This window comes from Oncorhynchus nerka, linkage group LG19, assembly GCF_034236695.1.
Source record: "Oncorhynchus nerka isolate Pitt River linkage group LG19, Oner_Uvic_2.0, whole genome shotgun sequence".
Taxonomy (NCBI): Eukaryota; Metazoa; Chordata; class Actinopteri; order Salmoniformes; family Salmonidae; genus Oncorhynchus; species Oncorhynchus nerka.
In genome coordinates, this window is record NC_088414.1 from 41,999,908 (window position 1) to 42,027,889 (window position 27,982).

A 27,982-nucleotide genomic window follows, 5' to 3' on the forward strand; every position below is an offset into this window, starting at 1 on the left:
AGTATATTAGGTACAGCCTTACAGTATATTAGGTACAGCCCTGCTAGCCACCTCATCCACAACAGAGACACATATTGATACACCCCCATAACCCCCTCTGACTGCAGCTGGAGAGGTTTGAACAGATACGATTATGACGTTTTGAAATATCCCTGTTCTGATGTATATAGAAATTGATTTGTAAAATGACTGAATGAAAATGTATGTCTCTTGACTTGACAAACTGTATTTTGTATTCATGTTTTGCATTGAAAAAAACATGATAAAAAAATATATATATATGCTGTTTATATCATCAACATCAATATAACACGTTAACTTTCACATTTCATTTTGTCTGAGCATTTCCAGGTGTGCCACAAATCTATTTCATGCAGGTGTGTGTGTGTGTGTGTGAGAGAGAGATAATTCCATATATGACCAGCAGAGGGCAGCCTGCAGAAGGACTCCTCCCTGTCCTGCTCTCTCTCGGCGGACTGTCCTCGTTTGTTTTTGTTGTGTGAGAGGAAGGGAAGCATCAAGCCTACAGATTAAACATTTGTGGGGTATTTATAAATAATTTCCTCACTTAATTATATGATATTGCTTTAGATCAGGTATCTATAACCGTATTATTTAATTGGCGTGATCCATCGTTTCGTGCAGAGACTCACTCAGATCTATGAGAGGGAAGTGAATGTCAAGCTAGTCGACCAGTTAGCTTCCAATTACATGCGAGTTAACTCACAACACCTTGCCAGCTACAGCCTAACGTTACATCAATAGATTACGGGACAGGTCACTTCTCTGGGCAACTGTTTTACGTTATCCATTTTCTACAAAATCGTGGGGGGATTATTTGATCTAAATCATGAGTGAAGAGGAGAGTTCCACCTCAACGGGTAACAACAAGGACTCGAGCATTTCGCTCCTACTAACCAAGGACGGACAGACGTACTACGTTGACAAAAGCGGTGTTGTCGACTGCAGAAATGTAGTCACGCCGCAAGAATCGGACAATAACATGTTCTCGTACGACATGGATGATGCCGACGAGGAGAGCGATGTTTTAGACACCTCGGACCCGCGTGACAGCGCTGCGAGTCCCGAAGAGCTCAACGAGGAAGACGGATTCGGGGAGAACGAGAACGTGTCGAAAACGTGCACGTACGACGGTTGTACGGAGACCACGACCCAGGTAGCCAAGCAGCGGAAACCCTGGATGTGTAAGAAGCACCGTAACAAGATGTACAAAGACAAGTACAAGAAGAAGAAAAGTGACCAGGCTATGTCCAGCGGGAAACAAGATGTAAGCGTTTACCTGGCCGACAGACAAACACACACCGGGTGTATTCTTTCATCTGTTTTTCTATCATAGTCCAGGAAATACACAATATGTGCATGGTTTTGTTCCAGCCCAGTGCTGAATATATCTGATCCAACTCATCATTGTTGAGTCAGGTTTGTTACAATAGGGCTGGAACAAAACCCTGGTGTGGTTCCTCAGGACTAGGACTGAAGAATACTGCTCTAGTCTAAAGGGATATGTGTGATGGTTATATATTGATCTGTACTGTGTGTGTGTGTGATCAGGAGAGCTTGGAGGAGAGGCCTGTGTCTGTAAACAAGCAGCGTCTTGGCACCGTGGGGGACCGGCCGGCCAGACCCTCCCTCATCGAACAGGTGCTCAACCAGAAGAGACTGGTGGGTCACACAGACAGACACGTATAGACACAGCAGTTAACACATCTTAGGTTGTTGAAATGTGCAGCATATTTTCAGTCCCTGTAATGGCACCTACCAGTACCGTGAATTCAAACAATGTATTACGTCACACTGTGTGTGTGTGTTTTGTCCCCAGTCTCTGCTGAGGAGTCCTGAGGTCATCAGGTTTCTACAGCAGCAGCAGCGTCTCCTGACCACCCAAAGTCACAGCCAATCACAGCCTGACTTCCAGGGCTGCTAACGGGACAACAGGGGAGGGGCCAGCCACTCTCTGTGTGTCCACCTCCAGACACGGGTTCTAGAATGTAGAATGTTCTGGAATTATGCTAAGTCATTCTGGAACTATTCCATCTATCACGGTGGCAGGAGGACACAGTTGTTAGTAACTATCTAACTCATAGGGGTTGACCAACCCCTAACCTTAACACAACCCTGACATTACCCTAACTATCTAACTCATAGGGGTTAACCAACCCCTAACCTTAACACAACCCTGACATTACCCTAACTATCTAACTCATAGGGGTTAACCAACCCCTAACCTTAACACAACCCTGACATTACCCTAACTATCTAACTCATAGGGGTTAACTAACCCCTAACCTTAACACAACCCTGACATTACCCTAACTATCTAACTCATAGGGGTTAACCAACCCCTAACCTTAACACAACCCTGACATTACCCTAACTATCTAACTCATAGGGGTTAACCAACCCCTAACCTTAACACAACCCTGACATTACCTAACTATCTAACTCATAGGGGTTAACCAACCCCTAACCTTAACACAACCCTGACATTACCCTAACTATCTAACTCATAGGGGTTAACCAACCCCTAACCTTAACACAACCCTGACATTACCCTAACTATCTAACTCATAGGGGTTAACCAACCCCTAACCTTAACACAACCCTGACATTACCCTAACTATCTAACTCATAGGGGTTAACCAACCCCTAACCTTAACACAACCCTGACATTACCCTAACTATCTAACTCATAGGGGTTAACCAACCCCTAACCTTAACACAACCCTGACATTACCCTAACTATCTAACTCATAGGGGTTAACCAACCCCTAACCTTAACACAACCCTGACATTACCCTACCTATCTAACTCATAGGGGTTAACTAACCCCTAACCTTAACACAACCCTGACATTACCCTACCTATCTAACTCATAGGGGTTAACCAACCCCTAACCTTAACACAACCCTGACATTACCCTAACTATCTTATGACTCGTTCACTTGATATATACGCAAACTGTCAGGTGCACCGCTCGGACTGGTGCAGGACTAGGCCAATTAAGTGGGTTGACCCCCCCCCACAAAACCTCGGAGCAGCCGTTCTCACGTGGTTTTCCCTCCCTGCTTTCTTACGTGATGAATCATGTGGGCCTGTACCCCCCAAAAAACCATACAGAAACTGAAATCCTAATGTACTGTACTGCCCATCCGGTGAGGTGATACAGCATGGCCATGTAGTGACGCCCAGCGAAAAGATATTCAGGCTCGTTTACCGGAGTAGTAAAGACGGAATGGAGACTGTATTCTTATCAACATCAACTGTGCTTCCAATCAATCCATTCATCAATCAATCCATTCATCAATCAATCCATTCATCAATCAATCCATTCATCAATCAATCCATTCATCAATCAATCCATTCATCAATCAATCCATTCATCAATCAATCCATTCATCAATCAATCCATTCATCAATCAATCCATTCATCAATCAATCCATTCATCAATCAATCCATTCATCAATCAATCCATTCATCAATCAATCCATTCATCAATCAATCCATTCATCAATCAATCCATTCATCAATCAATCCATTCATCAATCAATCAATCCATTCATCAATCAATCCATTCATCAATCAATCAATCCATTCATCAATCAATCCATTCATCCATCAATCCATTCATCAATCAATCAATCCATTCATCCATCAATCCATTCATCAATCAATCAATCCATTCATCCATCAATCCATTCATCAATCAATCTGTTAAATATTATTGATGAAGTTGGTAAACAAACCGCATGCTTTAAATTTCACTGTCAGCTAGAAAAAGAAAAGGGAACTCACTTGTTTTAATGTTGTTTTTTAAATTTAGTTTTGTCTGCTGTGTTAAACTGACGTTTTGGCCCAATTTTTAGATTCGATTTTGAAAACAAGACTGTAGTAAACAGATAGTAGATGTGACAAAGAATATCATTTTATACCCAAACTTCTGTTTAATAATTAGGTAGCATTGTGTGGTTGTTGTTAGATGACAGATGTATCAAGTCTGAATTCACTGTATCGGATTGCTATCAGTTTTTCTGTGATTACATGTGACAATGACAATCATGCTTCTGTGTGTGTGTGGGGGGGCATAGCGTGATGTTTGAAGGGGGGGGCATAGCGTGATGTTTGAAGGGGGGCATAGCGTGATGTTTGAAGGGGGGCATAGCGTGATGTTTGAAGGGGGGCATAGCGTGATGTTTGAAGGGGGGCATAGCGTGATGTTTGAAGGGGGGCATAGCGTGATGTTTGAAGGGGGGCATAGCGTGATGTTTGAAGGGGGGGCATAGCGTGATGTTTGAAGGGGGGCATAGCGTGATGTTTGGGGGGGCATGTGATGTTTGAAGGGGGGCATAGCGTGATGTTTGGGGGGGCATAGCGTGATGTTTGAAGGGGGGCAGGTGATGTTTGAAGGGGGGGGCAGGGTGCTAAAAAGCTACTATGTGACTGTCTGCTCGGTTTTTAAATCAAGGTTGGGGTCAATTCCAGTCAGGAAGTTTATAACCTAATTCCTAAGAGAATTGGAATTTTCAATTTACTTTCTGAATTGAAATGGGATTAACCACAACCTTGGTATAATCTAATTGTTGTGATGTGTAATCTGTAGTTTGGGGTAGAACCTGCAACCCTAAGCACAGATCTAGGATCAGATTACCCTATGAACCGATCCTTAACCATTGAGTCCTATTTATACCAGGTTTGGGGTAGAACCTGCAACCCTAAGCACAGATCTAGGATCAGATTACCCTATGAACCGATCCTTAACCATTGAGTCCTATTTATACCAGGTTTGGGGTAGAACCTGCAACCCTAAACACAGATCTAGGATCAGATTACCCTATGAACCGATCCTTAACCATTGAGTCCTATTTATACCAGGTTTGGGGTAGAACCTGCAACCCTAAGCACAGATCTAGGATCAGATTACCCTATGAACCGATCCTTAACCATTGAGTCCTATTTATACCAGGTTTGGGGTAGAACCTGCAACCCTAACCACAGATCTAGGATCAGATTACCCTATGAACCGATCCTTAACCAATAAATCCTATTTATACCAGGTTTGGGGTCAATTCCATTTAAACTCAATTCACAAAGTAAAGTGAAATTCCAATTTTCTTCAATGCTTTTCAATGAGTAATGTTTGGAATTAGGTTTCCTTTCTGAATTGATTGGAATTGACCCCAAACTTGATGAATACCAAATGCAATTAGCTAATCAAAAATGGTTATCCTTCATAGATGCGCAGTGACAAATTGCAGGTTTAGACACGTTTGCGTACGGTTGAAGTAGTTTCCCTTATAGTCATCTACTGGTAACATCTGACCTTGGATCAGTGGTTAGTACGGTTGAAGTAGTTTCCCTTATAGTCATCTACTGGTAACATCTGACCTTGGATCAGTGGTTAGTACGGTTGAAGTAGTTTCCCTTATAGTCATCTACTGGTAACATCTGACCTGGGATCAGTGGTTAGTACGGTTGAAGTAGTTTCCCTTATAGTCATCTACTGGTAACATCTGACCTGGGATCAGTGGTTAGTACGGTTGAAGTAGTTTCCCTTATAGTCATCTACTGGTAACATCTGACCTTGGATCAGTGGTTATAGGGTCAACTTCAATCTGGCATCTACCTACCACATGATGGTACTCCTCTCATCAGGCTGTGCCTATGTAATGTCTATTAAACACTGTGTTTTGACTATGTGTCGAGTTTGTCTCGTTAACTATGCTTTTTTAAGAAGCACTAGTGCAACATCTAGTCTAGCTTTCTCTGAATAAATACATTTAGGCAGGGATTCAATCCAATTGCACAATTAGGCTACGATTGCACCTCTTTAAAAGCAATATTTCACTATTGGCGGAGATCGGTGAATATGTCTAATCGGAAGTTACCATGAATTAAATGTCAAGTGAGCTACATCGCGCAATCACATCGAATCCCGGATCTATTCACCGAGATGTCATATGTTTATGAGCACAGTTCCTTCATATATCGTAAATATACTACACACAAAACTACTTCATGTATCGTAAATATACTACACATAAAACGACTTCATGTATCGTAAATATACTACACATAAAACGACTTCATGTATCGTAAATATACTACACACAAAACGACTTCATGTATCGTAAATATACTACACATAAAACTACTTCATATATCGTAAATATACTACACACAAAACTACTTCATGTATCGTAAATATACTACACATAAAACTACTTCATGCATCGTAAATATACTACACACAAAACGACTTCATGTATCGTAAATATACTACACATAAAATGACTTCATGTATCGTAAATATACTACACATAAAAATACTTCATGTATCGTAAATATACTACACACAAAACTACTTCATGTATCGTAAATATACTACACATAAAACTACTTCATGTATCGTAAATATACTACACACAAAACTACTTCATGTATTGTAAATATACTACACATAAAACTACTTCATGTATCGTAAATATACTACACATAAAACTACTTCATGTATCGTAAATATACTACACACAAAACTACTTCATGTATCATAAATATACTACACACAAAACTACTTCATGTATCGTAAATATACTACACATAAAACTACTTCATGTATCGTAAATATACTACACATAAAACTACTTCATGTATCGTAAATATACTACACACAAAACTACTTCATGTATCGTAAATATACTACACACAAAACTACTTCATGTATCGTAAATATACTACACATAAAAATACTTAATGTATCATAAATATACTACAAAACAAAATCCTTTCAATTCTAAAAAAAAAAAATATTTAATGAAATAATCAGAAAGGCAGTCAGAAACAACAGTAAATACATGTTTATAATGTTTCCCACACGTAAAGACACCATTTTATACACTGACATATACGTATCTATTAGTAACTACTGTTTCCTTTGATCTCAAATGGTACCCTACTGCACTATATAGGGTATAGGGTCCCATAGGGCTCTGGTCTAAAGTAGTGCACTATATAGGGAATAGGGTGCCATAGGGCTCTGGTCTAAAGTAGTGCACTATATAGGGAATAGGGCTCTGTTCTAAAGTAGTGCACTATATAGGGAATAGGGCTCTGGTCTAAAGTAGTGCACTATATAGGGAATAGGGCTCTGGTCTAATGTAGTGCACTATATAGGGAATAGGGTGCCATAGGGCTCTGTTCTAAAGTAGTGCCCTATATAGGGAATAGGGCTCTGGTCTAATGTAGTGCACTATATAGGGAATAGGGCTCTGGTCTAAAGTAGTGCACTATATAGGGAATAAGGCTCTGGTCTAAAGTAATGCCCTATATAGGGAATAGGGCTCTGGTCTAATGTAGTGCACTATATAGGGAATAGGGCTCTGGTCTAAAGTAGTGCACTATATAGGGAATAAGGCTCTGGTCTAAAGTAGTGCACTATATAGGGAATAGGGCTCTAGTCTAAAGTAGTGCACTATATAGGGAATAGGGCTCTGGTGTAGTGTAGTGCACTATATAGGGCTCTGGTCTAATGTAGTGCACTATATAGGGAATAGGGCTCTGGTCTAAAGTAGTGCACTATATAGGGAATAGGGCTCTGGTCTAAAGTAATGCCCTATATAGGGAATAGGGCTCTGGTCTAATGTAGTGCACTATATAGGGAATAGGGCTCTGGTCTAATGTAGTGCACTATATAGGGAATAGGGCTCTGGTCTAATGTAGTGCACTATATAGGGAATAGGGCTCTGGTCTAATGTAGTGCACTATATATGGCTCTGGTCTAATGTAATGCCCTATATAGGGCTCTGGTCTAATGTAGTGCATTATATAGGGAATAGGGCTCTGGTCTAAAGTAGTGCACTACATAGGGAATAGGGTGCCATAGGGCTCTGGTCTAAAGTAGTGCACTATATAGAGAATAGGGTGCCATAGGGGGCTGGTCTAAAGTAGTGCACTACATAGGGAATAGGGTGCCATAGGGCTCTGGTCTAAAGTAGTGCACTATATAGGGAATAGGGGGCCATAGGGGGCTGGTCTAATGTAGTGCACCATAATAGGGAATAGGGTGCCATAGGGGGCTGGTCTAATGTAGTGCACTATATAGGGAATAGGGTGCCATAGGGGGCACACTCTACTGTCTTTGAGTGAGTTAAAGTGTTATTTAAACTAGAGTTGTGTGGTTGAATACAGTATCTGTAGATTACAGTGAACAAAAAGGTGATTGAATGATAGTTGAAACCACAGTCTAATGACACTGAAGGGCTAGATTAAATCCATTCTGCCTTAACCCACAACTGCCTAGCAGCATCATTGTTTTTTGTTTAGGCGTTGTGGGAGAGGTGTACCGCGTTGGAGCTGCCAAAGCAGCAACGGGCTCCCGGTGTTGTAGCTGTGCAGGACATTGCCTTTGGATGTGTCTAGTTGCATTAGTAATGACCTCATGTAACTGTGCAGGACATTGCCTTTGGATGTGTCTAGTTGCATTAGTAATGACCTCATGTAACTGTGCAGGACATTGCCTTTGGATGTGTCTAGTTGCATTAGTAATGACCTCATGTAGCTGTGCAGGACATTGCCTTTGGATGTGTCTAGTTGCATTAGTAATGACCTCATGTAGCTGTGCAGGACATTGCCTTTGGATGTGTCTAGTTGCATTAGTAATGACCTCATGTAGCTGTGCAGGACATTGCCTTTGGATGTGTCTAGTTGCATTAGTAATGACCTCATGTAACTGTGCAGGACATTGCCTTTGGATGCGTCTAGTTGCATTAGTAATGACCTCATGTAACTGTGCAGGACATTGCCTTTGGATGCGTCTAGTTGCATTAGTAATGACCTCATGTAACTGTGCAGGACATTGCCTTTGGATGCGTCTAGTTGCATTAGTAATGACCTCATGTAGCTGTGCAGGACATTGCCTTTGGATGCGTCTAGTTGCATTAGTAATGACCTCATGTAGCTGTGCAGGACATTGCCTTTGGATGCGTCTAGTTGCATTAGTAATGACCTCATGTAGCTGTGTTACAAGCTGGAACACTGGCTCCCGGTGTTGTAGCTGTGCAGGACATTGCCTTTGGATGCGTCTAGTTGCATTAGTAATGACCTCATGTAGCTGTGTTACAAGCTGGAACACTGGCTCCCGGTGTTGTAGCTGTGCAGGACATTGCCTTTGGATGTGTCTAGTTGCATTAGTAATGACCTCATGTAACTGTGCAGGACATTGCCTTTGGATGCGTCTAGTAGTTGCATTAGTAATGACCTCATGTGTTACAAGTTGGAACACTGGCTCCCGGTGTTGTAGCTGTGCAGGACATTGCCTTTGGATGCGTCTAGTTGCATTAGTAATGACCTCATGTAGCTGTGTTACAAGTTGGAACACTGGCTCCCGGTGTTGTAGCTGTGCAGGACATTGCCTTTGGATGTGTCTAGTTGCATTAGTAATGACTCCCGGTGTTGTAGCTGTGCAGGACATTGCCTTTGGATGTGTCTAGTAGTTGCATTAGTAATGACCTCATGTAGCTGTGTTACAAGCTGGAACACTGGCTCCCGGTGTTGTAGCTGTGCAGGACATTGCCTTTGGATGCGTCTAGTAGTTGCATTAGTAATGACCTCATGTAGCTGTGTTACAAGTTGGAACACTGGCTCCCGGTGTTGTAGCTGTGCAGGACATTGCCTTTGGATGCGTCTAGTTGCATTAGTAATGACCTCATGTAGCTGTGTTACAAGCTGGAACACTGGCTCCCGGTGTTGTAGCTGTGCAGGACATTGCCTTTGGATGCGTCTAGTTGCATTAGTAATGACTCCCGGTGTTGTAGCTGTGCAGGACATTGCCTTTGGATGCGTCTAGTTGCATTAGTAATGACTCCCGGTGTTGTAGCTGTGCAGGACATTGCCTTTGGATGTGTCTAGTTGCATTAGTAATGACTCCCGGTGTTGTAGCTGTGCAGGACATTGCCTTTGGATGCGTCTAGTTGCATTAGTAATGACTCCCGGTGTTGTAATCTACGCCTCGACTGGCTGATGTAAAAATCCTTATAATTGCTTCAGTTGAGTGTTATTATTATTTCAACTATAGCCTACACTTTTCTCCTTCTGAACTTCTAACGCAGGTGGGATTTATTAAAGATGTGTTATTTCGACAGCTCCCATCACAGTTACACACCTCTGACATCACCTAAACAAACAAAACACAATGAAACGGATATAGCGACGTCGGTTGACGCTGGATAGCGCCCGTACAGTAAAACTAGACAGCAGAGTAGCTAAAACAATACAATTAGGCATCTGGATCACTGACACATTGTACATTGACTAACTGAAAGCTACAGTAACTTCTGTATGTGTGATTGTCATCAACTTCAATAACATTCGTAATGTTAAATGACGGTTGATTCCTGTCAGGAAGAAAAAGGCTGCTATTTCAATAGTGTCAGTCGAGATAAGCATAGATCCATTAAGATGTGTGTGTGTCAGGATACAGAGGATGTGTGTGTGTGTGTTTTAGGACAGACCACATCTGTGTGTGTGTGTGTGTGTGTGTGTGTATGTGTTAGGACACGGAGGAGATGGGGTTATGAGGAGAGCCCATCTGTGTGAGGACTTTGTCCAGCCACTGCAGAGGGCCGTGCAGGTGCACCTCTATCCAGCAGGGGGTGCTGGTGACATCCTGTCGGTGGTACTCTGCACCCCAGCCCTGCATAGAAGAAGAGGAAGTAAACACAACGTTTTCAGAGACATGTTCAACCGGGACGTTTTGGAACCTTCGGATAGAAATATGTTATGTAGAACAAACATGCCTCTCAGACAAAGTATCACATCTGCTCTATTCATGGAATTTCTATGTGCAACATTCGATAACGTTTGGCAATTGAATGTGGCACAGATGGGTTGTATAGATTAGTGCACACTGTAGCAAAACATTGCAAAAGGGTTTGGCAACAGAAAACAAAAAAAGTTTCTTATTGAACAAGTTCAGGTAGTTCCTCCCTGTAGTCCCTCCCTGTGTTCCTCCCTGTGTTCCTCCCTGTAGTCCCCCCCTGTAGTCCCTCCCTGTAGTCCCTCCCTGTAGTCCCTCCCTGTGTTCCCTCCCTGTGTTCCTCCCTGTAGTCCCTCCCTGTAGTTCCTCCCTGTGTTCCTCCCTGTAGTCCCCCCCTGTGTTCCTCCCTGTAGTCCCCCCCTGTGTTCCTCCCTATAGTCCCTCCCTGTAGTCCCTCCCTGTGTTCCTCCCTGTAGTCCCTCCCTGTGTTCCTCCCTGTAGTTCCTCCCTGTAGTCCCTCCCTGTGTTCCTCCCTGTAGTCCCTCTCTGTAGTTCCTCCCTGTAGTCCCTCCCTGTAGTCCCTCCCTGTAGTCCCTCTCTGTAGTCCCTCCCTGTAGTCCCCCCCTGTGTTCCTCCCTGTGTTCCTCCCTGTAGTCCCTCCCTGTAGTCCCTCCCTGTGTTCCTCCCTGTAGTCCCCCCTGTAGTCCCCCTCCTCCCTGTAGTTCCTTCCTGTAGTCCTCCCTGTGTTCCTCCCTGTAGTCCCTCCCTGTAGTCCCCCTGTGTTCCTCCCTGTAGTCCCTCCCTGTAGTTCCTCCTGTGTTCCTCCCTGTAGTCCCTCCCTGTAGTCCCCCTGTGTTCCTCCTGTAGTCCCTCCCTGTAGTCCCCCTGTGTTCCTCCCTGTAATTCCTCCCTGTAGTCCTCCCTGTAGTTCCTCCCTGTAGTCCCCCCCTGTGTTCCTCCCTGTAGTCCCTCCCTGTAGTCCCCCCCTGTGTTCCTCCCTGTAATTCCTCCCTGTAGTTCCTCCCTGTGTTCCTCCCTGTAGTCCCTCCCTGTAGTTCCTCCCTGTGTTCCTCCCTGTAGTCCCCCCCTGTGTTCCTCCCTATAGTCCCTCCCTGTAGTCCCTCCCTGTGTTCCTCCCTGTAGTCCCTCCCTGTGTTCCTCCCTGTAGTTCCTCCCCCTCCCCTGTGTTCCTCCCTGTAGTCCCTCCCTGTAGTTCCTCCCTGTAGTCCCTCCTCCTCCCTGTAGTCCCTCTGTAGTCCCTCCCTGTAGTCCCCCTGTGTTCCTCCTGTGTTCCACCCTGTAGTCCCTCCCTGTGTTCCTCCCTGTAGTCCCCCTGTGTTCCTCCCTGTAGTTCCTTCCTGTAGTCCCTCCTGTGTTCCTCCTGTAGTCCCTCCCTGTAGTCCCCCTGTGTTCCTCCCTGTAGTCCCTCCCTGTAGTTCCTCCCTGTGTTCCTCCCTGTAGTCCCTCCCTGTAGTCCCCCTGTGTTCCTCCCTGTAGTCCCTCCCTGTAGTCCCCCTGTGTTCCTCCTGTAATTCCTCCCTGTTCCCTCCCTGTAGTTCCTCCTGTAGTCCCTCCCTGTGTCCCCCTGTGTTCCTCCTGTAGTCCCTCCCTGTAGTCCCCCCCTGTGTTCCTCCCTGTAATTCCTCCCTGTAGTTCCTCCCTGTGTTCCTCCCTGTAGTGCCTCCCTGTAGTCCCCCCCTGTGTTCCTCCCTGTAATTCCTCCCTGTAATTCCTCCCTGTAGTTCCTCCCTGTAGTTTCCCCCCTGTGTTCCTTCCTGTGTTCCTCCCTGTAGTTCCTCCCTGTGTTCCTCCCTGTAGTTCCCCCTGTGTTCCTCCCTGTAGTCCCCCCTGTGTTCCTCCCTGTAGTTCCTCCCTTCCCCCGTAGTCCCTCCCTGTGTTCCTCCCTGTAGTCCCTCCCTGTAGCCCCCCTGTGTTCCTCCTGTAGTCCCCCCTGTAGTTCCTCCCTGTAGTCCCTCCCTGTAGTCCCTCCCTGTAGTCCTCTCTGTAGTCCCTCCCTGTAGTCCCCCCTGTGTTCCTCCCTGTGTTCCTCCCTGTAGTCCCTCCCTGTAGTCCCTCCCTGTGTTCCTCCCTGTAGTCCCCCTGTAGTCCCCCTGTGTTCCTCCCTGTAGTTCCTTCCTGTAGTCCCTCCCTGTGTTCCTCCCTGTAGTCCCTCCCTGTAGTCCCCCCCTGTGTTCCTCCCTGTAGTCCCTCCCTGTAGTTCCTCCCTGTGTTCCTCCCTGTAGTCCCTCCCTGTAGTCCCCCCCTGTGTTCCTCCCTGTAGTCCCTCCCTGTAGTCCCCCCCTGTGTTCCTCCCTGTAATTCCTCCCTGTAGTCCCTCCCTGTAGTTCCTCCCTGTAGTCCCTCCTGTGTTCCTCCCTGTAGTCCCTCCTGTAGTCCCCCCTGTGTTCCTCCCTGTAGTCCCTCCCTGTAGTCCCTCCCTGTAGTTCCTCCCTGTAGTCCCCCTGTGTTCCTCCTGTAGTTCCCCCTGTAGTTCCTCCCTGTAGTTCCCCCTGTAGTTCCTCCCTGTAGTCCCCATGTGTTCCCCCTGTGTTCCTCCTGTTTCCTCCCTGTAGTCCCTCCCTGTAGTTCCTCCCTGTAGTTCCCCCTGTAGTCCCTCCCTGTGTTCCTCCCTGTAGTTCCCCCTGTAGTCCCTCCTGTGTTCCTCCCTGTAGTCCCTCCCTGTAGTCCCCCTCCTCCTGTAGTTCCCCCTGTGTTCCTCCCTGTAGTTCCTCCCTGTAGTTCCTCCCTGTGTCCCTGTGTTCCTCCCTGTAGTCCCTCCTGTAGTCCCCCTGTGTTCCTCCCTGTAGTCCTCCCTGTCCCCCCTGTGTTCCTCCCTGTAATTCCTCCCTGTAGTCCCTCCCTGTAGTTCCTCCCTGTGTTCCTCCTGTAGTCCCTCCCTGTAGTCCCCCTGTGTTCCTCCCTGTAGTCCCTCCCTGTAGTCCCCCCTGTGTTCCTCCCTGTAATTCCTCCCTGTAGTTCCTCCCTGTGTTCCTCCCTGTAGTGCCTCCCTCCCCCTGTGTTCCTCCCTGTAATTCCTCCCTGTAGTTCCTCCCTGTAGTTTCCCCCTGTGTTCCTTCCTGTGTTCCTCCCCTGTGTTCCTCCTGTAGTCCCCCTGTGTTCCTCCTGTAGTTCCTCCCTGTAGTTCCCCCCTGTAGTCCCTCCTGTAGTCCCTCCCTGTAGTTCCCCCTGTGTTCCTCCTGTAGTCCCCCTGTAGTTCCTCCCTGTGTTCCTCCCTGTGTTCCTCCCTGTAGTCCCTCCCTGTAGTCCCTCCCTGTAGTTCCTCCCTGTAGTCCCCCTGTGTTCCTCCCTGTAGTTCCCCCCCTCCCTGTAGTTCCCCCTGTAGTCCCCCATGTGTTCCCCCTGTGTTCCTCCCTGTAGTCCCTCCCTGTAGTTCCTCCCTGTAGTTCCCCTGTAGTCCCTCCTGTGTTCCTCCCTGTAGTTCCTCCCTGTAGTCCCCCTGTGTTCCTCCTGTAGTCCCCCTGTAGTCCCTCCTGTGTTCCTCCTGTAGTCCTCCCTATCCCCCTGTGTTCCTCCTGTAGTCCCCCTGTGTTCCTCCCTGTAGTCCTCCCTGTAGTTCCTCCCTGTGTTCCTCCCTGTAGTCCCCCTGTAGTCCCTCCCTGTGTTCCTCCCTGTAGTCCCCCTGTAGTCCCCCTGTAGTCCCCCTGTATTCCTCCCTGTAGTCCCTCCCCTCCCTGTAGTCCCTCCCTGTGTTCCTCCCTGTAGTCCCTCCCCCTGTAGTTCCTCCCTGTAGTCCTCCCTGTAGTGTTCCTCCCTGTAGTCCCCCCTGTGTTCCTCCCTGTAGTCCCTCCCTGTAGCCCTCTGTGTTCCTCCCTGTAGTCCCTCCTGTGTTCCCCTGTAGTTCCCCCTGTAGTTCCCCCTGTGGTCCCCCTGTGTTCCTCCCTGTAGTTCCTCCCTGTGTTCCTCCCTGTAGTTCCTCCCCTGTAGTCCCTCCCTGTGTTCCTCCCTGTCCCTCTCTGTGTTCCTCCCTGTAGTCCCCCTCCCTGTAGTCCCCCTGTGTTCCTCCCTGTAGTCCCCCCTGTAGTTCCTCCCTGTGTAGTCCCTCTCTGTGTTCTTCCCTGTAGTTCCTGTGTTCCTCCCTGTAGTCCCTCCTCCCTGTAGTTCCTCCCTGTAGTTCCTCCCTGTGTTCCTCCCTGTAGTTCCTCCCTGTAGTCCTGTGTTCCTCCCTGTAGTTCCTCCCCTCCCTGTAGTTCCTCCCTGTAGTTCCTCCCTGTGTTCTCCCTGTGTTCCTCCCTGTAGTTCCTCCCTGTAGTTCCCCCCCTGTGTTCCTCCCTGTAGTTCCCCCTGTAGTTCCCCCCTGTGTTCCCCCTGTAGTTCCCCCTGTAGTTCCTCCTGTGTTCCTCCCTGTAGTCCCTCCCCTGTAGTCCCCCTGTGTTCCTCCCCTGTAGTTCCTCCCTGTAGTCCCCCATGTGTTCCCCCTCCCTCCTGTGTTCCTCCCTGTAGTTCCCCCTCCCTGTAGTCCCTCCTGTGTTCCTCCCCCCCCTGTGTTCCTCCCTGTAGTCCCCCTGTGTTCCTCCCTGTAGTCCCTCCTGTGTTCCTCCTGTGTTCCTCCCTGTAGTTCCCCCTGTGTTCCTCCCCCTGTAGTTCCTCCCTGTAGTCCCTCCCCTGTGTTCCTCCCCTGTAGTCCCTCCTGTGTTCCTGTAGTCCCTCCTCCCTGTAGTCCCTCCCTGTAGCCCCTCCTGTGTTCCTCCTGTAGTCCCCCTCCTCCCTGTAGCCCCTCTCTGTGTTCCTCCCTGTAGTCCCTCCTTCCCTGTAGTTCCCCCCTGTGTTCCTCCCTGTTCCTCCCTGTGTTCCCCCTCCTGTGTTCCTCCCTGTAGTTCCTCCCTGTGTTCCTCCCTGTGTTCCTCCCTGTAGTTCCTCCCTCTGTAGTCCCTCCTCCCCTGTAGTCCCCCTGTGTTCCTCCCTGTAGTTCCTCCCTGTAGTTCCTCCCTGTAGTCCCTCCCTGTAGTCCCTCCCTGTAGTCCCTCTCTGTGTTCCTCCCTGTAGTCCTCCCTGTGTTCCTCCTGTAGTTCCTCCCTGTAGTTCCTCCCTGTAGTTCCTCCTGTGTTCCTCCCTGTTTCCTCCCTGTAGTCCCTCCCTGTGTTCCTCCTGTAGTCCCTCCCTGTCCCTCCCTGTAGTCCCTCCTGTATTCCTCCCTGTAGTCCCTCCTGTGTTCCTCCCTGTAGTCCCTCCCTGTGTTCCTCCCTGTAGTCCCTCTCCCTCCCTGTAGTCCCCCCTGTGTTCTTCCCTGTAGTCCCTCCCTGTAGTGTTCCTCCCTGTAGTCCCTCCCTGTGTTCTTCCCTGTAGTCCCTCCCTGTAGCCCCTCTCTGTGTTCCTCCTGTAGTCCCTCCCTGTGTTCTCCCTGTCCTCCCTGTGTTCCCCCTGTGTTCCCCCTGTGTTCCTCCCTGTAGTTCCTCCCTGTAGTTCCTCCCTGTAGTCCCTCCTGTGTTCCTCCTGTAGTCCCTCTCTGTGTTCCTCCCTGTAGTCCCTCCCTGTGTTCTTCCTGTAGTCCCTCCCTGTGTTCCCTCCTGTAGTTCCCCCTGTAGTTCCTCCCTGTGTCCCTCCTCCCCTGTAGTCCCTCCCTGTAGTCCTCCCTGTGTTCCTCCCTGTAGTCCCTCCCTGTGTTCCTCCCTGTGTTCCTCCCTGTAGTTCCTCCCTGTAGTCCCTCCCTCCCTGTGTTCCTCCCTGTAGTCCCTCCCTGTGTTCTCCCTGTAGTCCCCCTGTAGTTCCCTATAGTCCCTCCCTGTAGTCCCTCCCTGTCCCTCCCCTGTAGTCCCTCCTGTGTTCTGTAGTCCCTCCCTGTGTTCCTCCCTGTAGTCCCTCCTGTGTTCCTCCCTGTAGTCCCTCCCTGTGTTCTTCCCCCTCCCTGTAGTCCCTCTCTGTGTTCCTCCTGTAGTCCCTCCCTGTGTTCTTCCCTGTAGTCCCTCCCTGTAGCCCCTCTCTGTGTTCCTCCCTGTAGTCCCTCCCTGTGTTCTCCCTGTAGTTCCTGTGTTCCCCCTGTGTTCCTCCCTGTTCCTCCCTGTGTTCCTCCCTCCCCCTGTGTTCCTCCCTGTAGTCCCCCTGTGTTCCCCCTGTAGTTCCCCCCTGTAGTTCCCCCCTCCCTCCTGTGTTCCTCCCTGTAGTCCCTCCCTGTGTTCCTCCCTGTAGTCCCCCTGTAGTTCCTCCCTATAGTCCCTCCCTGTAGTTCCCTGTAGTCCCCCTGTATTCCTCCCTGTAGTCCCCCTGTGTTCCTCCTCCCTCCTGTGTTCCTCCCTGTGTGTCCCCCTGTAGTCCCTCCCTGTAGCCCCTCTCTGTGTTCCTCCCTGTAGTCCTCCTGTGTTCTTCCCTGTAGTCCCTCCCTGTAGCCCCTCTCTGTGTTCCTCCCTGTAGTCCCTCCCTGTGTTCTCCCTGTGTTCCCCCTGTCCTCCCTGTAGTTCCTCCCTGTAGTTCCCCCTGTAGTCCCCTCCCTGTGTTCCTCCCTGTAGTCCCCCTCCTCCTGTAGTTCCCCCTGTAGTTCCCCCCTGTAGTCCCTCCCTATGGCCCCCCCCTGTTCTTCCTGTAGTCCCTCCCTGTAGTCCCTCCTGTGTTCCTCCCTGTAGTCCCTCCCTGTAGTTCCTCCTCCCTCCTGTAGTTCCTCTCCCTGTGTTCCTCCCTGTAGTCCCTCCCTGTGTTCCTCCCCCTGTAGTCCCCCTGTTCCTCCCCCTCCCTGTAGTCCCTCCTGTGTTCCTCCCTGTAGTGTTCCTCCCTATCCCCCTGTGTTCCTCCCTGTAGTTCCCTCCCCCTGTAGTTCCCTGTAGTCCCTCCTGTGTTCCTCCCTGTAGTCCTCCCTCTCCCTGTAGTCCCTCCCTGTGTTCCCCTCCTCCTGTAGTTCCCCCTGTAGTCCCTCCCCCTGTAGTCCCTCCTGTGTTCCTCCCTGTAGTCCCTCTCTGTGTTCCTCCCTGTAGTCCCTGTGTTCCTCCTGTGTTCCTCCTGTAGTTCCTCCCTGTGTTCTTCCCCTGTAGTCCCTCCCTGTAGTCCCCCTCCTCTGTAGTTCCTCCCTGTAGTTCCTCCCTGTCCCTCCCTGTAGTCCCTCCCTCCCCCTGTGTTCCTCCCTGTTCCCCCCTGTAGTTCCCCCTGTAGTTCCTCCCTGTGTTCCTCCTGTAGTCCTGTAGTCCCTCCCCCTGTAGTCCCTCCCCTGTAGTTCCCCCTGTAGTTCCTCCCTGTAGTTCCTCCCTCCCCCTGTGTTCCCCCTCCTCTGTGTTCCCTGTAGTCCCTGTAGTTCCTCCCTCCTGTGTTCCTCCCTGTAGTTCCCCCTCCCTCCTGTGTTCCTCCCCCCCTGTAGTCCCTCCTGTGTTCCTCCCTGTAGTCCCTCCCTATAGTCCCCCTGTGTTCCTCCCTGTAGTCCCTCCCTGTGTTCCTCCCTGTAGTCCCTCCCTGTAGTTCCTCCCTGTGTTCCTCCTGTAGTCCTCCTGTAGTCCCTCCCTGTGTTCCTCCCTGTAGTCCCCCTCCCTCTGTAGTTCCTCCCTGTAGTCCCTCCTGTGTTCCTCCCTGTAGTCCCTCCTGTGTTCCTCCTGTAGTCCCTCTCTGTGTTCCTCCCTGTAGTCCCTCCTGTGTTCTTCCCTGTAGTCCCTCCCTCCCCTCTCTGTGTTCCTCCCTGTAGTCCCTCCCTGTGTTCCCCTGTAGTCCCTCCCCCTGTAGCCCCTCCCTCCCTGTAGTCCCTCCCTGTGTTCTCCCCTGTAGTTCCTCCCTGTAGTTTCCCCTCCTGTGTTCCTCCCTGTAGTTCCCCCTCCTCCTGTGTTCCTCCCTGTGTCCCTCCTCCTCCGTAGTCCCTCTCTGTGTTCCTCCCTGTCCTGTGTTCTTCCCTGTCCTCCCTGTAGTTCCTGTGTTCCCCCTGTAGTCCCTCCCTGTAGTTCCCCCTGTCCCTCCTGTGTTCCTCCCTGTAGTCCCTCCCTGTGTCCCTCTCTGTGTTCCTCCCTGTAGTCCCTCCCTGTGTTCCTCCCTGTAGTTCCTCCCTGTAGTTCCTCCCTGTAGTTCCTCCCTGTGTTCCTCCCTGTAGTTCCTCCCTGTAGTCCCTCCCTGTGTTCCTCCCTGTAGTCTCCTCCCTGTAGTCCCTCCCTGTAGTCCCTCCTGTGTTCCTCCCTGTAGTCCCTCCCTGTGTTCCTCCCTGTAGTCCCTCTCTGTGTTCCTCCCTGTAGTCCCTCCCTGTGTTCCCCCTGTAGTCCCTCCCTGTAGTTCCCCCTGTGTGTTCCTCCCTGTGTTCCCCCTGTAGTCCTCCCTGTAGTCCCCTCCCTGTAGTTCCCCCTCCCCCTGTGTTCTGTAGTTCCTCCCTGTAGTTCCTCCCTGTGTTCCCCCTGTTCCTCCCTGTGTTCCCCCTGTAGTTCCTCCCTCCCTCTGTGTTCCTCCCCCCTGTAGTCCCTCCCTGTGTTCTTCCCTGTAGTCCCTCCCTGTAGCCCCTCTCTGTGTTCCTCCCTGTAGTCCCTCCCTGTGTAGTTCCTCCCTGTAGTTCCTCCCTGTAGTCCCCTGTAGTCCCCCCCTCCTGTGTTCTTCCTGTAGTCCCTCCCTGTGTTCCCTCCTGTGTTCCTCCCTGTAGTCCCTCCCTGTGTTCCTCCCTGTAGTGTAGTTCCTCCCTGTGTTCCTGTAGTTCCTCCCTGTAGTTCCTCCCTGTACTCCCTGTTCCTCCCTGTGTTCCTCCCTGTAGTCCCTCCCTGTAGTCCCTCCCTGTTCCCTCCCTGTAGTCCTCTCCCCCCTGTGTTCCTCCCTGTGTTCCTCCCTGTAGTCCCTCCTGTGTTCCTCCCCCTGTAGTTCCTCCCTGTAGTTCCTCCCTGTAGTTCCTCCCTGTGTTCCTCCCTCCCCTGTAGTCCCTCCTGTGTTCCCCCTGTAGTCTCTCCCTGTAGTCCCTCCCTGTAGTCCCTCCTGTATTCCTCCCTGTAGTCCCTCCTGTGTTCCTCCCTGTAGTCCCTCCCTGTGTTCCTCCCTGTAGTCCCTCTCTGTGTTCCTCCCTGTAGTCCCTCCCTGTGTTCTTCCCTGTAGTCCCTCCCTGTAGCCCCTCTCTGTGTTCCTCCCTGTAGTCCCTCCCTGTGTTCTTCCCTGTAGTCCCTCCCTGTAGCCCCTCTCTGTGTTCCTCCCTGTAGTCCCTCCCTGTGTTCTCCCCTGTAGTTCCTCCCTGTAGTTCCCCCCTGTGTTCCCCCCTGTGTTCCTCCCTGTGTTCCTCCCTGTAGTTCCTCCCTGTGTTCCTCCCTGTAGTTCCTCCCTGTAGTCCCTCCCTGTGTTCCTCTCTGTAGTCCCTCTCTGTGTTCCTCCCTGTAGTCCCTCCCTGTGTTCTTCCCTGTAGTCCCTCCCTGTAGCCCCTCTCTGTGTTCCTCCCTGTAGTTCCCCCCTGTAGTTCCTCCCTGTAGTTCCCCCCTGTAGTCCCTCTCTGTGTTCTTCCCTGTAGTCCCTCCCTGTAGTCCCTCTCTGTGTTCCTCCCTGTAGTCCCTCCCTGTGTTCCTCCCTGTGTTCCTCCCTGTAGTTCCTCCCTGTAGTCCCTCCCTGTGTTCCTCCCTGTAGTTCCTCCCTGTAGTCCCTCCCTGTGTTCCTCCCTGTAGTCCCCCCTGTAGTCCCTCCCTATAGTCCCTCCCTGTAGTCCCTCCCTGTAGTCCCCGCTGTATTCCTCCCTGTAGTCCCTCCTGTGTTCCTCCCTGTAGTCCCTCCCTGTGTTCCTCCCTGTAGTCCCTCTCTGTGTTCCTCCCTGTAGTCCCTCCCTGTGTTCTTCCCTGTAGTCCCTCCCTGTAGCCCCTCTCTGTGTTCCTCCCTGTAGTCCCTCCCTGTGTTCTTCCCTGTAGTCCCTCCCTGTAGCCCCTCTCTGTGTTCCTCCCTGTAGTCCCTCCCTGTGTTCTCCCCTGTAGTTCCCCCCTGTGTTCCCCCCTGTGTTCCTCCCTGTGTTCCTCCCTGTAGTTCCTCCCTGTAGTCCCTCCCTGTGTTCCTCCCTGTAGTCCCCCCTGTGTTCCCCCTGTAGTTCCCCCTGTAGTTCCCCCTGTAGTCCCTCCCTGTAGTTCCTCCCTGTAGTCCCTCCCTGTGTTCCTCCCTGTAGTCCCCCCTGTAGTCCCTCCCTATAGTCCCTCCCTGTAGTCCCTCCCTGTAGTCCCCGCTGTATTCCTCCCTGTAGTCCCTCCTGTGTTCCTCCCTGTGTTCCTCCCTGTAGTCCCTCTCTGTGTTCCTCCCTGTAGTCCCTCCCTGTGTTCTTCCCTGTAGTCCCTCCCTGTAGCCCCTCTCTGTGTTCCTCCCTGTAGTCCCTCCCTGTGTTCTTCCCTGTAGTCCCTCCCTGTAGCCCCTCTCTGTGTTCCTCCCTGTAGTCCCTCCCTGTGTTCTCCCCTGTGTTCCCCCCTGTGTTCCTCCCTGTGTTCCTCCCTGTAGTTCCTCCCTGTAGTCCCTCCCTGTGTTCCTCCCTGTAGTCCCCCCTGTGTTCCTCCCTGTAGTTCCCCCCTGTAGTTCCCCCCTGTAGTCCCTCCCTGTGTTCTTCCCTGTAGTCCCTCCCTGTAGTCCCTCTCTGTGTTCCTCCCTGTAGTCCCTCCCTGTAGTTCCTCCCTGTAGTCCCTCCCTGTAGTTCCTCCCTGTGTTCCTCCCTGTAGTTCCTCCCTGTAGTCCCTCCCTGTGTTCCCCCCTGTAGTCCCCCCTGTAGTCCCTCCCTATAGTCCCTCCCTGTAGTCCCTCCCTGTAGTCCCTCCTGTGTTCCTCCCTGTAGTCCCTCCCTGTGTTCCTCCCTATAGTCCCCCCTGTGTTCCTCCCTGTAGTTCCCCCTGTAGTTCCCTGTAGTCCCCCTGGTTTCCCCCTGTAGTTCCCTGTAGTCCCTCCTGTGTTCCTCCCTGTAGTCCCTCCCTGTGTTCCTCCCTGTAGTCCCTCCCTATAGTCCCCCTGTTGTTCCTCCCTGTAGTTCCCCCCTGTGTTCATCCCTGTAATCCCTTCCTGTAGTCCCTCTCTGTGTTCCTCCCTGTAGTCCCTCTCTGTGTTCCTCCCTGTAGTCCCTCCCTGTGTTCCTCCCTGTGTTCCTCCCTGTAGTTCCTCCCTGTAGTTCTTCCCTGTAGTCCCTCCCTGTAGTCCCTCCCTGTGTTCCTCCCTGTAGTCCCCCCTGTAGTCCCTCCCTATAGTCCCTCCCTGTAGTCCCTCCCTGTAGTCCCCCCTGTATTCCTCCCTGTAGTCCCTCCTGTGTTCCTCCCTGTAGTCCCTCCCTGTAGTCCCTCTCTGTGTTCCTCCCTGTAGTCCCTCCCTGTGTTCTTCCCTGTAGTCCCTCCCTGTAGCCCCTCTCTGTGTTCCTCCCTGTAGTCCCTCCCTGTGTTCCTCCCTGTAGTCCCTCCCTGTGTTCCTCCCTGTAGTCCCTCCCTATAGTCCCCCCCTGTTGTTCCTCCCTGTAGTTCCCCCCTGTGTTCATCCCTGTAATCCCTTCCTGTAGTCCCTCTCTGTGTTCCTCCCTGTAGTCCCTCCCTGTGTTCTTCCCTGTAGTCCCTCCCTGTAGTCCCTCTCTGTGTTCCTCCCTGTGTTCCTCCCTGTGTTCCTCCCTGTAGTCCCTCCCTGTAGTTCCTCCCTGTGTTCCTCCCTGTAGTCCCTCCCTGTAGTTCATCCCTGTAGTCCCTCCCTGTAGTCCCTCCCTGTAGTTCCTCCCTGTGTTCCTCCCTGTAGTCCCTCCCTGTAGTCCCTCCCTGTAGTTCCTCCCTGTAGTCCCTCCCTGTAGTTCATCCCTGTGTTCCTCCCTGTAGTCCCTCCCTGTAGTCCCCCTGTGTCCCTCCCTGTAGTCCCCCCTGTGTCCCTCCCTGTAGTTCCTCCCTGTAGTCCCCCTATAGTCCCTCCCTGTAGTCCCCCTGTAGTTCCTCCCTGTAGTTCCCCCTGTGTTCCTCCCTGTAGTCCCTCCCTGTGTTCCTCCCTGTAGTTCCTCCCTGTAGTCCCTCCCTTTGTTCCTCCCTGTAGTCCCTCCCTGTGTTCCTCCCTGTAGTTCCTCCCTGTAGTCCCTCCCTGTAGTCCCTCCCTGTGTTCCTCCCTGTAGTTCCCCCCTGTGTTCCTCCCTGTAGTCCCTCCCTGTGTTCCTCCCTGTGTTCCTCCCTGTAGTCCCTCCCTGTGTTCCTCCCTGTAGTTCCTCCCTGTAGTCCCTCCCTGTAGTTCCCCCCTGTAGTTCCCCCCTGTAGTTCCCCCCTGTAGTCCCTCCCTGTAGTCCCTCCCTTTGCGTATATACGTGCACGCGGGGTGTGTGTGTTGGTGTACGTGTGTGTAACAAGATACGACCGTGACCAATATGTGTGTGTGTAGTGGTCTTGGAACACTCTCACTCCAGGCGGGAGCCAAATATCAGAACATCATTGTGTTGAGTTACCATGGAAACAACGCTTTCAACATAATGACTTCTTTCAAATTTGTACAATTCATAAAACCATTTAGAAATATTTGGCAAACATAAAAAAAGATATTGAATGCCATCTGAAGTTTGTAGGCTGTTAACTATTACATCATTTTTTCTTGAAGCTCCTAAACAATGTCGTTTCTACAGAGCCAAGTATCAGAATAACATGGTGTTGAGTTACCGTGGAAACAAAGTAGACATCTCAGTTCTCTTCTCTTCGCTCACAGACATCTGTTTAAATGTGCGTTTCAGTGCTACATTCACTGCCCATGCAGACTCTCTCATAACCCCACCCTCTTAACACCTGACCCTTCACCCCTGACCTCTAACCCCACCCTCTAATACCTGACCCTTCACCATCTGACCTCTAACCCCTGACCCCAGTTACCTTGACAAAGCTCATGCGTATAGTACACATCTTGGTGAGTTCGTAGACCACCTCGAAGCCGTGGTTGACGGACTGAGAGAGGAGCTCGGCGAACAGCTGGTTGTTGAAGATCTTCAGACTACAGCCGCTGGGGATCTTACACACGGTGGTGGCATGGAAACCATGCTGATAGTTACAGTTACGACTCTGGACGAAGATACTGCTGTCACTCAGACACTCGGCATACACCTCACCACCCACGTAGTAGAGATGGACACCTGGAGGGGGGAGGAGAGAGCCAGAAGGGTTAAAATCCTTGACCTCATTGCTATCTGCTATCATCTTGGCAGAGAAGAGGCTGTACGGAGAGACATGAATAAGTAGAAAATAAAATCGCTCCAATAATATCATTATTTTCTAGCAGTAGCCTACAATAACAGTTTGCGTCTTTGAAAACGGACTATATTTATGGTTTACTCCCTGGTTCCTAGCAGAGTTTCTCAGTGTAATGTCTCCCAAAGCTATCTATCATGACACTATCATTCCAGTGTAATGTCTCTAAAGCTAGCTATCATGACACTATCATTCCAGTGTAATGTCTCTAAAGCTAGCTATCGTGACACTATCATTCCAGTGTAATGTCTCTAAAGCTAGCTATAATGACACTATCATTCCAGTGTAATGTCTCTAAAGCTAGCTATCATGACACTATCATTCCAGTGTAATGTCTCTAAAGCTAGCTATCGTGACACTATCATTCCAGTGTAATGTCTCCAAAGCTAGCTATCATGACACTATCATTCCAGTGTAATGTCTCTAAAGCTAGCTATCATGACACTATCATTCCAGTGTAATGTCTCTAAAGCTAGCTATCGTGACACTATCATTCCAGTGTAATGTCTCCAAAGCTAGCTATCATGACACTATCATTCCAGTGTAATGTCTCTAAAGCTAGCTATCATGACACACCTAGCTGAGTGTTTCATCCCTTGCCAAGACAGAGCGGTAATGGTCTCCTTATAAACCAGCCGTGTCTGGATAGATTCACATCACTTGTGTCCGATCCCCTGTGTGTGTGTGTGTGTACTGGGGGACTGATGGATGTGGGAGGAGGCCCAAACTTGGCTCCTCTCCCACCCCTCCGACCTCTCCTAGTTCCCAACACCACCTCTCCCACCCCTCCGACCTCTCCTAGTTCCCAACACCACCTCTCCCACCCCTCCGACCTCTCCTAGTTCCCAACACCACCTCTCCCACCCCTCCGACCTCTCCTAGTTCCCAACACCACCTCTCCCACCCCTCCGACCTCTCCTAGTTCCCAACACCACCTCTCCCACCCTCCGACCTCTCCTAGTTCCCAACACCACCTCTCCTAGTTCCCAACACCACCTCTCCCACCCCTCCGACCTCTCCTAGTTCCCAACACCACCTCTCCCACCCCTCCGACCTCTCCTAGTTCCCAACACCACCTCTCCTAGTTCCCAACACCACCTCTCCCACCCCTCCGACGTCTCCTAGTTCCCAACACCACCTCTCCTAGTTCCCAACACCACCTCTCCTAGTTCCCAACACCACCTCTCCTAGTTCCCAACACCACCTCTCCTAGTTCCCAACACCACCTCTCCTAGTTCCCAACACCACCTCTCCTAGTTCCCAACACCACCTCTCCCACCCCTCCGACGTCTCCTAGTTCCCAACACCACCTCTCCCACCCCTCCGACGTCTCCTAGTTCCCAACACCACCTCTCCTAGTTCCCAACACCACCTCTCCTAGTTCCCAACACCACCTCTCCTAGTTCCCAACACCACCTCTCCTAGTTCCCAACACCACCTCTTCTAGTTCCCAACACCACCTCTCCTAGTTCCCAACACCACACATGTTTTTGACAGCAGCCCATGGCAACGTTTTATCTTTATCCAATGTTGGCACGGCAACTATGATCTGACACCATGAGAAAAGCCAAAAGGCCAGGCTGTCCCAGGTCATATGGGCCTCTTTCACTCACTCACTCACTCACTCACACACACACACACACACACACACACACACACACACTCACACTCACACACACAGAGAGAGACCTACAACAGCCATGGTACATGGTTTGTCGCCAGTCTAAGTGAGAGACCAGCAGGACTTTTCCTCTGTTACTGAACTCTCTTTAATAAAATAAGAAGACATGTTACTATGTCTGCATCCCAAATGGCTCCCTATGGCTTCAAATTGCTCCATATCGCTTCCTATGGCTTCAAATGGCTCCCTATGGCTTCAAATGGCTTCCTATGGCTTCCTATGGCTTCAAATGTCTCCATATCGCTTCCTATGGCTTCAGATGGCTCCCTATGGCTTCCTATGGCTTCAAATGGCTCCCTATGGCTTCAAATGTCTCCATATCGCTTCCTATGGCTTCAAATGGCTCCATATGGCCTCCTATGGCTCCCTATGGCTTCAAATGGCTTCCTATCACTTCCTATGGCTCCCTATCACTTCCTATGGCTCTATATGGCTTCAAATGGCTTCCTATGGCTTCAAATGGCTTTCTATGGCTCCCAGAGGTCTCTGGGTCAAAAGGAATACACTATATAAGGAATTGAGTACCATTAGGGAGGCACAGTGGCAGATGACTAGTTGTTTACATTGTGAAACAAACACTCATAATGAATGAACACTTTATTTAAAATGGGTCATTTTCACTATGTTCCTTTGCCTGTGTGCCTCTGTATGTGTGTGTGTGTGTGTGTGTGCCTATGTATGTGCGTGTGTATGTGCGTGTGTGTGTGTGTGCTTTCCGCCTCTGCGTGTGCCTTCTCACCTTTTCCTATGTGCCTGCGTGTGTGTTCGATGGTTGAGTTGCGGTTGACGTTAGACAGCAGGCCGAGACAGAAGCGGTTCTTGTTGTTGGAGGGGTCGGTGAAGCCGTCCACCAGGACGCTACGGGACGAGGCGTGGAACGTCTCTCCAACACGATTATTCAGCTCGTAGTACGCCACTGAACACCAGTACTCTGGCTCCTCATAACACACAGGCCGCAGATCTATACAGAGAGGGAAGGGTTAAGGCGTCCACATGCTTCCAGGACCAAACAGTTGAAAAATAATGCACCAAATCTCTTAGTTAGATGTACAATTGCGTGACTAAGATCTCCATGGCAAAAAAAACCCCGTCAAAATTAACGCCATATTTCTTGAGTTATCTTTGATTAATTATGACTAGGAAGTGAATACTGGCTACGGCGTCTCAAGATGGACAAACAGTACTATTGCCGCGTTTTTTCTTGTTTTTCAAGGGAAGGTCTTTTAAGGGAGTATGCGAGTACACTTGTTCGGTTCGGCAGCCGAACTGAAGCATGCTGACTGATGCATGCTGACTGAGGCATGCTGACTGATGTATGCTGACTGAAGCATGCCGAACTGAAGCATGCTGACTGAGGCATGCTGACTGAAGCATGCCGAACTGAAGCATGCTGACTGAGGCATGCTGACTGAAGCATGCTGACTGAGGCATGCTGACTGAAGCATGCTGACTGAGGCATGCTGACTGGGGCATGCTGACTGAAGCATGCTGACTGAGGCATGCTGACTGAAGCATGCTGACTGAAACAGGTATTCAGACCCTTTGCTATGACTCGAAATTGAGCTCAGGTGCATCCTGTTTCCATTGATCATCCTTGAGATGTTTCTACAACTTGATTGGAGTCTACCTGTGGTATATTTAATTGACTGGACATGATTTGGAAAGGCACACAGCTGTCTATATAAGGTCCCACAGTTGACAGTGCATGTCAGAGCAAAAACCAAGCCTTGAGGTTGAAGGAATTGTCCGTAGAGCTCAGAGACAGGATTGTGTCGAGGCACAGATCTGGGGAAGGGTACCAAAACAAGGACTCAAGGAAAGAAGATTCTCTGGTATGATGAAACCAAGACTCAACTCTTTGGCCTGAATACCATACGTCACTTCTCGAGGAAACCTGGCACCATCCCTACGGTGAAGCATGGTGGTGGCAGCATCATGTCTGGAGGAAACCTGGCACCATCCCTAAGGTGAAGCATGGTGGTGGCAGCATCATGTCTGGAGGAAACCTGGCACCATCCCTACGGTGAAGCATGGTGGTGGCAGCATCATGTCTGGAGGAAACCTGGCATCATCCCTACGGTGAAGCACGGTGGTGGCAGCATCATGTCTGGAGGAAACCTGGCACCATCCCTACGGTGAAGCATGGTGGTGGCAGCATCATGCTGTGGGAATGTTTTTCAGCAGCAGGGACTAGGAGATTAGTCAGGGTAGAGGGAAAGATGAATGGAGCAAAGTACAGAGAGATCCTTAATGAAAACCTGCTCCAGAGCACACAGGACCTCAGACTGGGGCGAAGGTTCACCTTCCAAATTGACAATGACCGTAAGCACAAAGCCAAGACAACGCAGGAGTGGCTTTGGGACAGGTCACTGAATGTCTTTGAGTGGACCAGCCAGAGCCCGGACTTGAACCCGATCGAACATCTCTGGAGAGACCTGAAAATAGCTGTGCAG

At 50.3% G+C, this 27,982-nt stretch overlaps 2 protein-coding genes across 3 annotated transcripts in view; one reads left to right on the forward strand and one right to left on the reverse strand.

Annotated features, from left to right (window-relative positions):
* The first annotated feature begins 457 nt into the window (after window positions 1–457).
* Window positions 458–2,450, forward strand: rfxap (regulatory factor X-associated protein). The gene is made up of 3 exons (XM_029653172.2): window positions 458–1,288; window positions 1,573–1,683; window positions 1,841–2,450. Exons 1-3 carry the CDS (start codon window positions 851–853, stop codon window positions 1,943–1,945), a joined length of 654 nt encoding a protein of 217 aa, XP_029509032.1. The 5' UTR covers window positions 458–850; the 3' UTR covers window positions 1,946–2,450.
* A 4,408-nt stretch (window positions 2,451–6,858) lies between these two features.
* The window catches only part of smad9 (SMAD family member 9), a 46,330-nt gene continuing 25,206 nt past the window's right edge, over window positions 6,859–27,982 (reverse strand). For both annotated transcript variants that reach the window (XM_065004948.1, XM_065004949.1), the window contains exons 6-8: window positions 26,269–26,490; window positions 23,477–23,733; window positions 6,859–10,706 (exon numbers count right to left, since the gene is read on the reverse strand). In XM_065004948.1, the coding sequence (XP_064861020.1) occupies window positions 10,563–10,706; window positions 23,477–23,733; window positions 26,269–26,490 (623 nt within the window). In that variant the 3' untranslated portion in view covers window positions 6,859–10,562. The remainder of the gene's footprint in view (window positions 10,707–23,476; window positions 23,734–26,268; window positions 26,491–27,982) is intronic.

Excerpts from the sequence above, each read along its gene's own strand:
- rfxap (XM_029653172.2), top strand. The coding sequence starts at position 851 with ATGAGTGAAGAGGAGAGTTCCACCTCAACGGGTAACAACAAGGACTCG. Across the intron at positions 1,289-1,572 it reads TGTCCAGCGGGAAACAAGAT|GAGAGCTTGGAGGAGAGGCC; the intron begins GTAAGCGTTTAC and ends GTGTGTGATCAG. Across the intron at positions 1,684-1,840 it reads TGCTCAACCAGAAGAGACTG|TCTCTGCTGAGGAGTCCTGA; the intron begins GTGGGTCACACA and ends TTTTGTCCCCAG.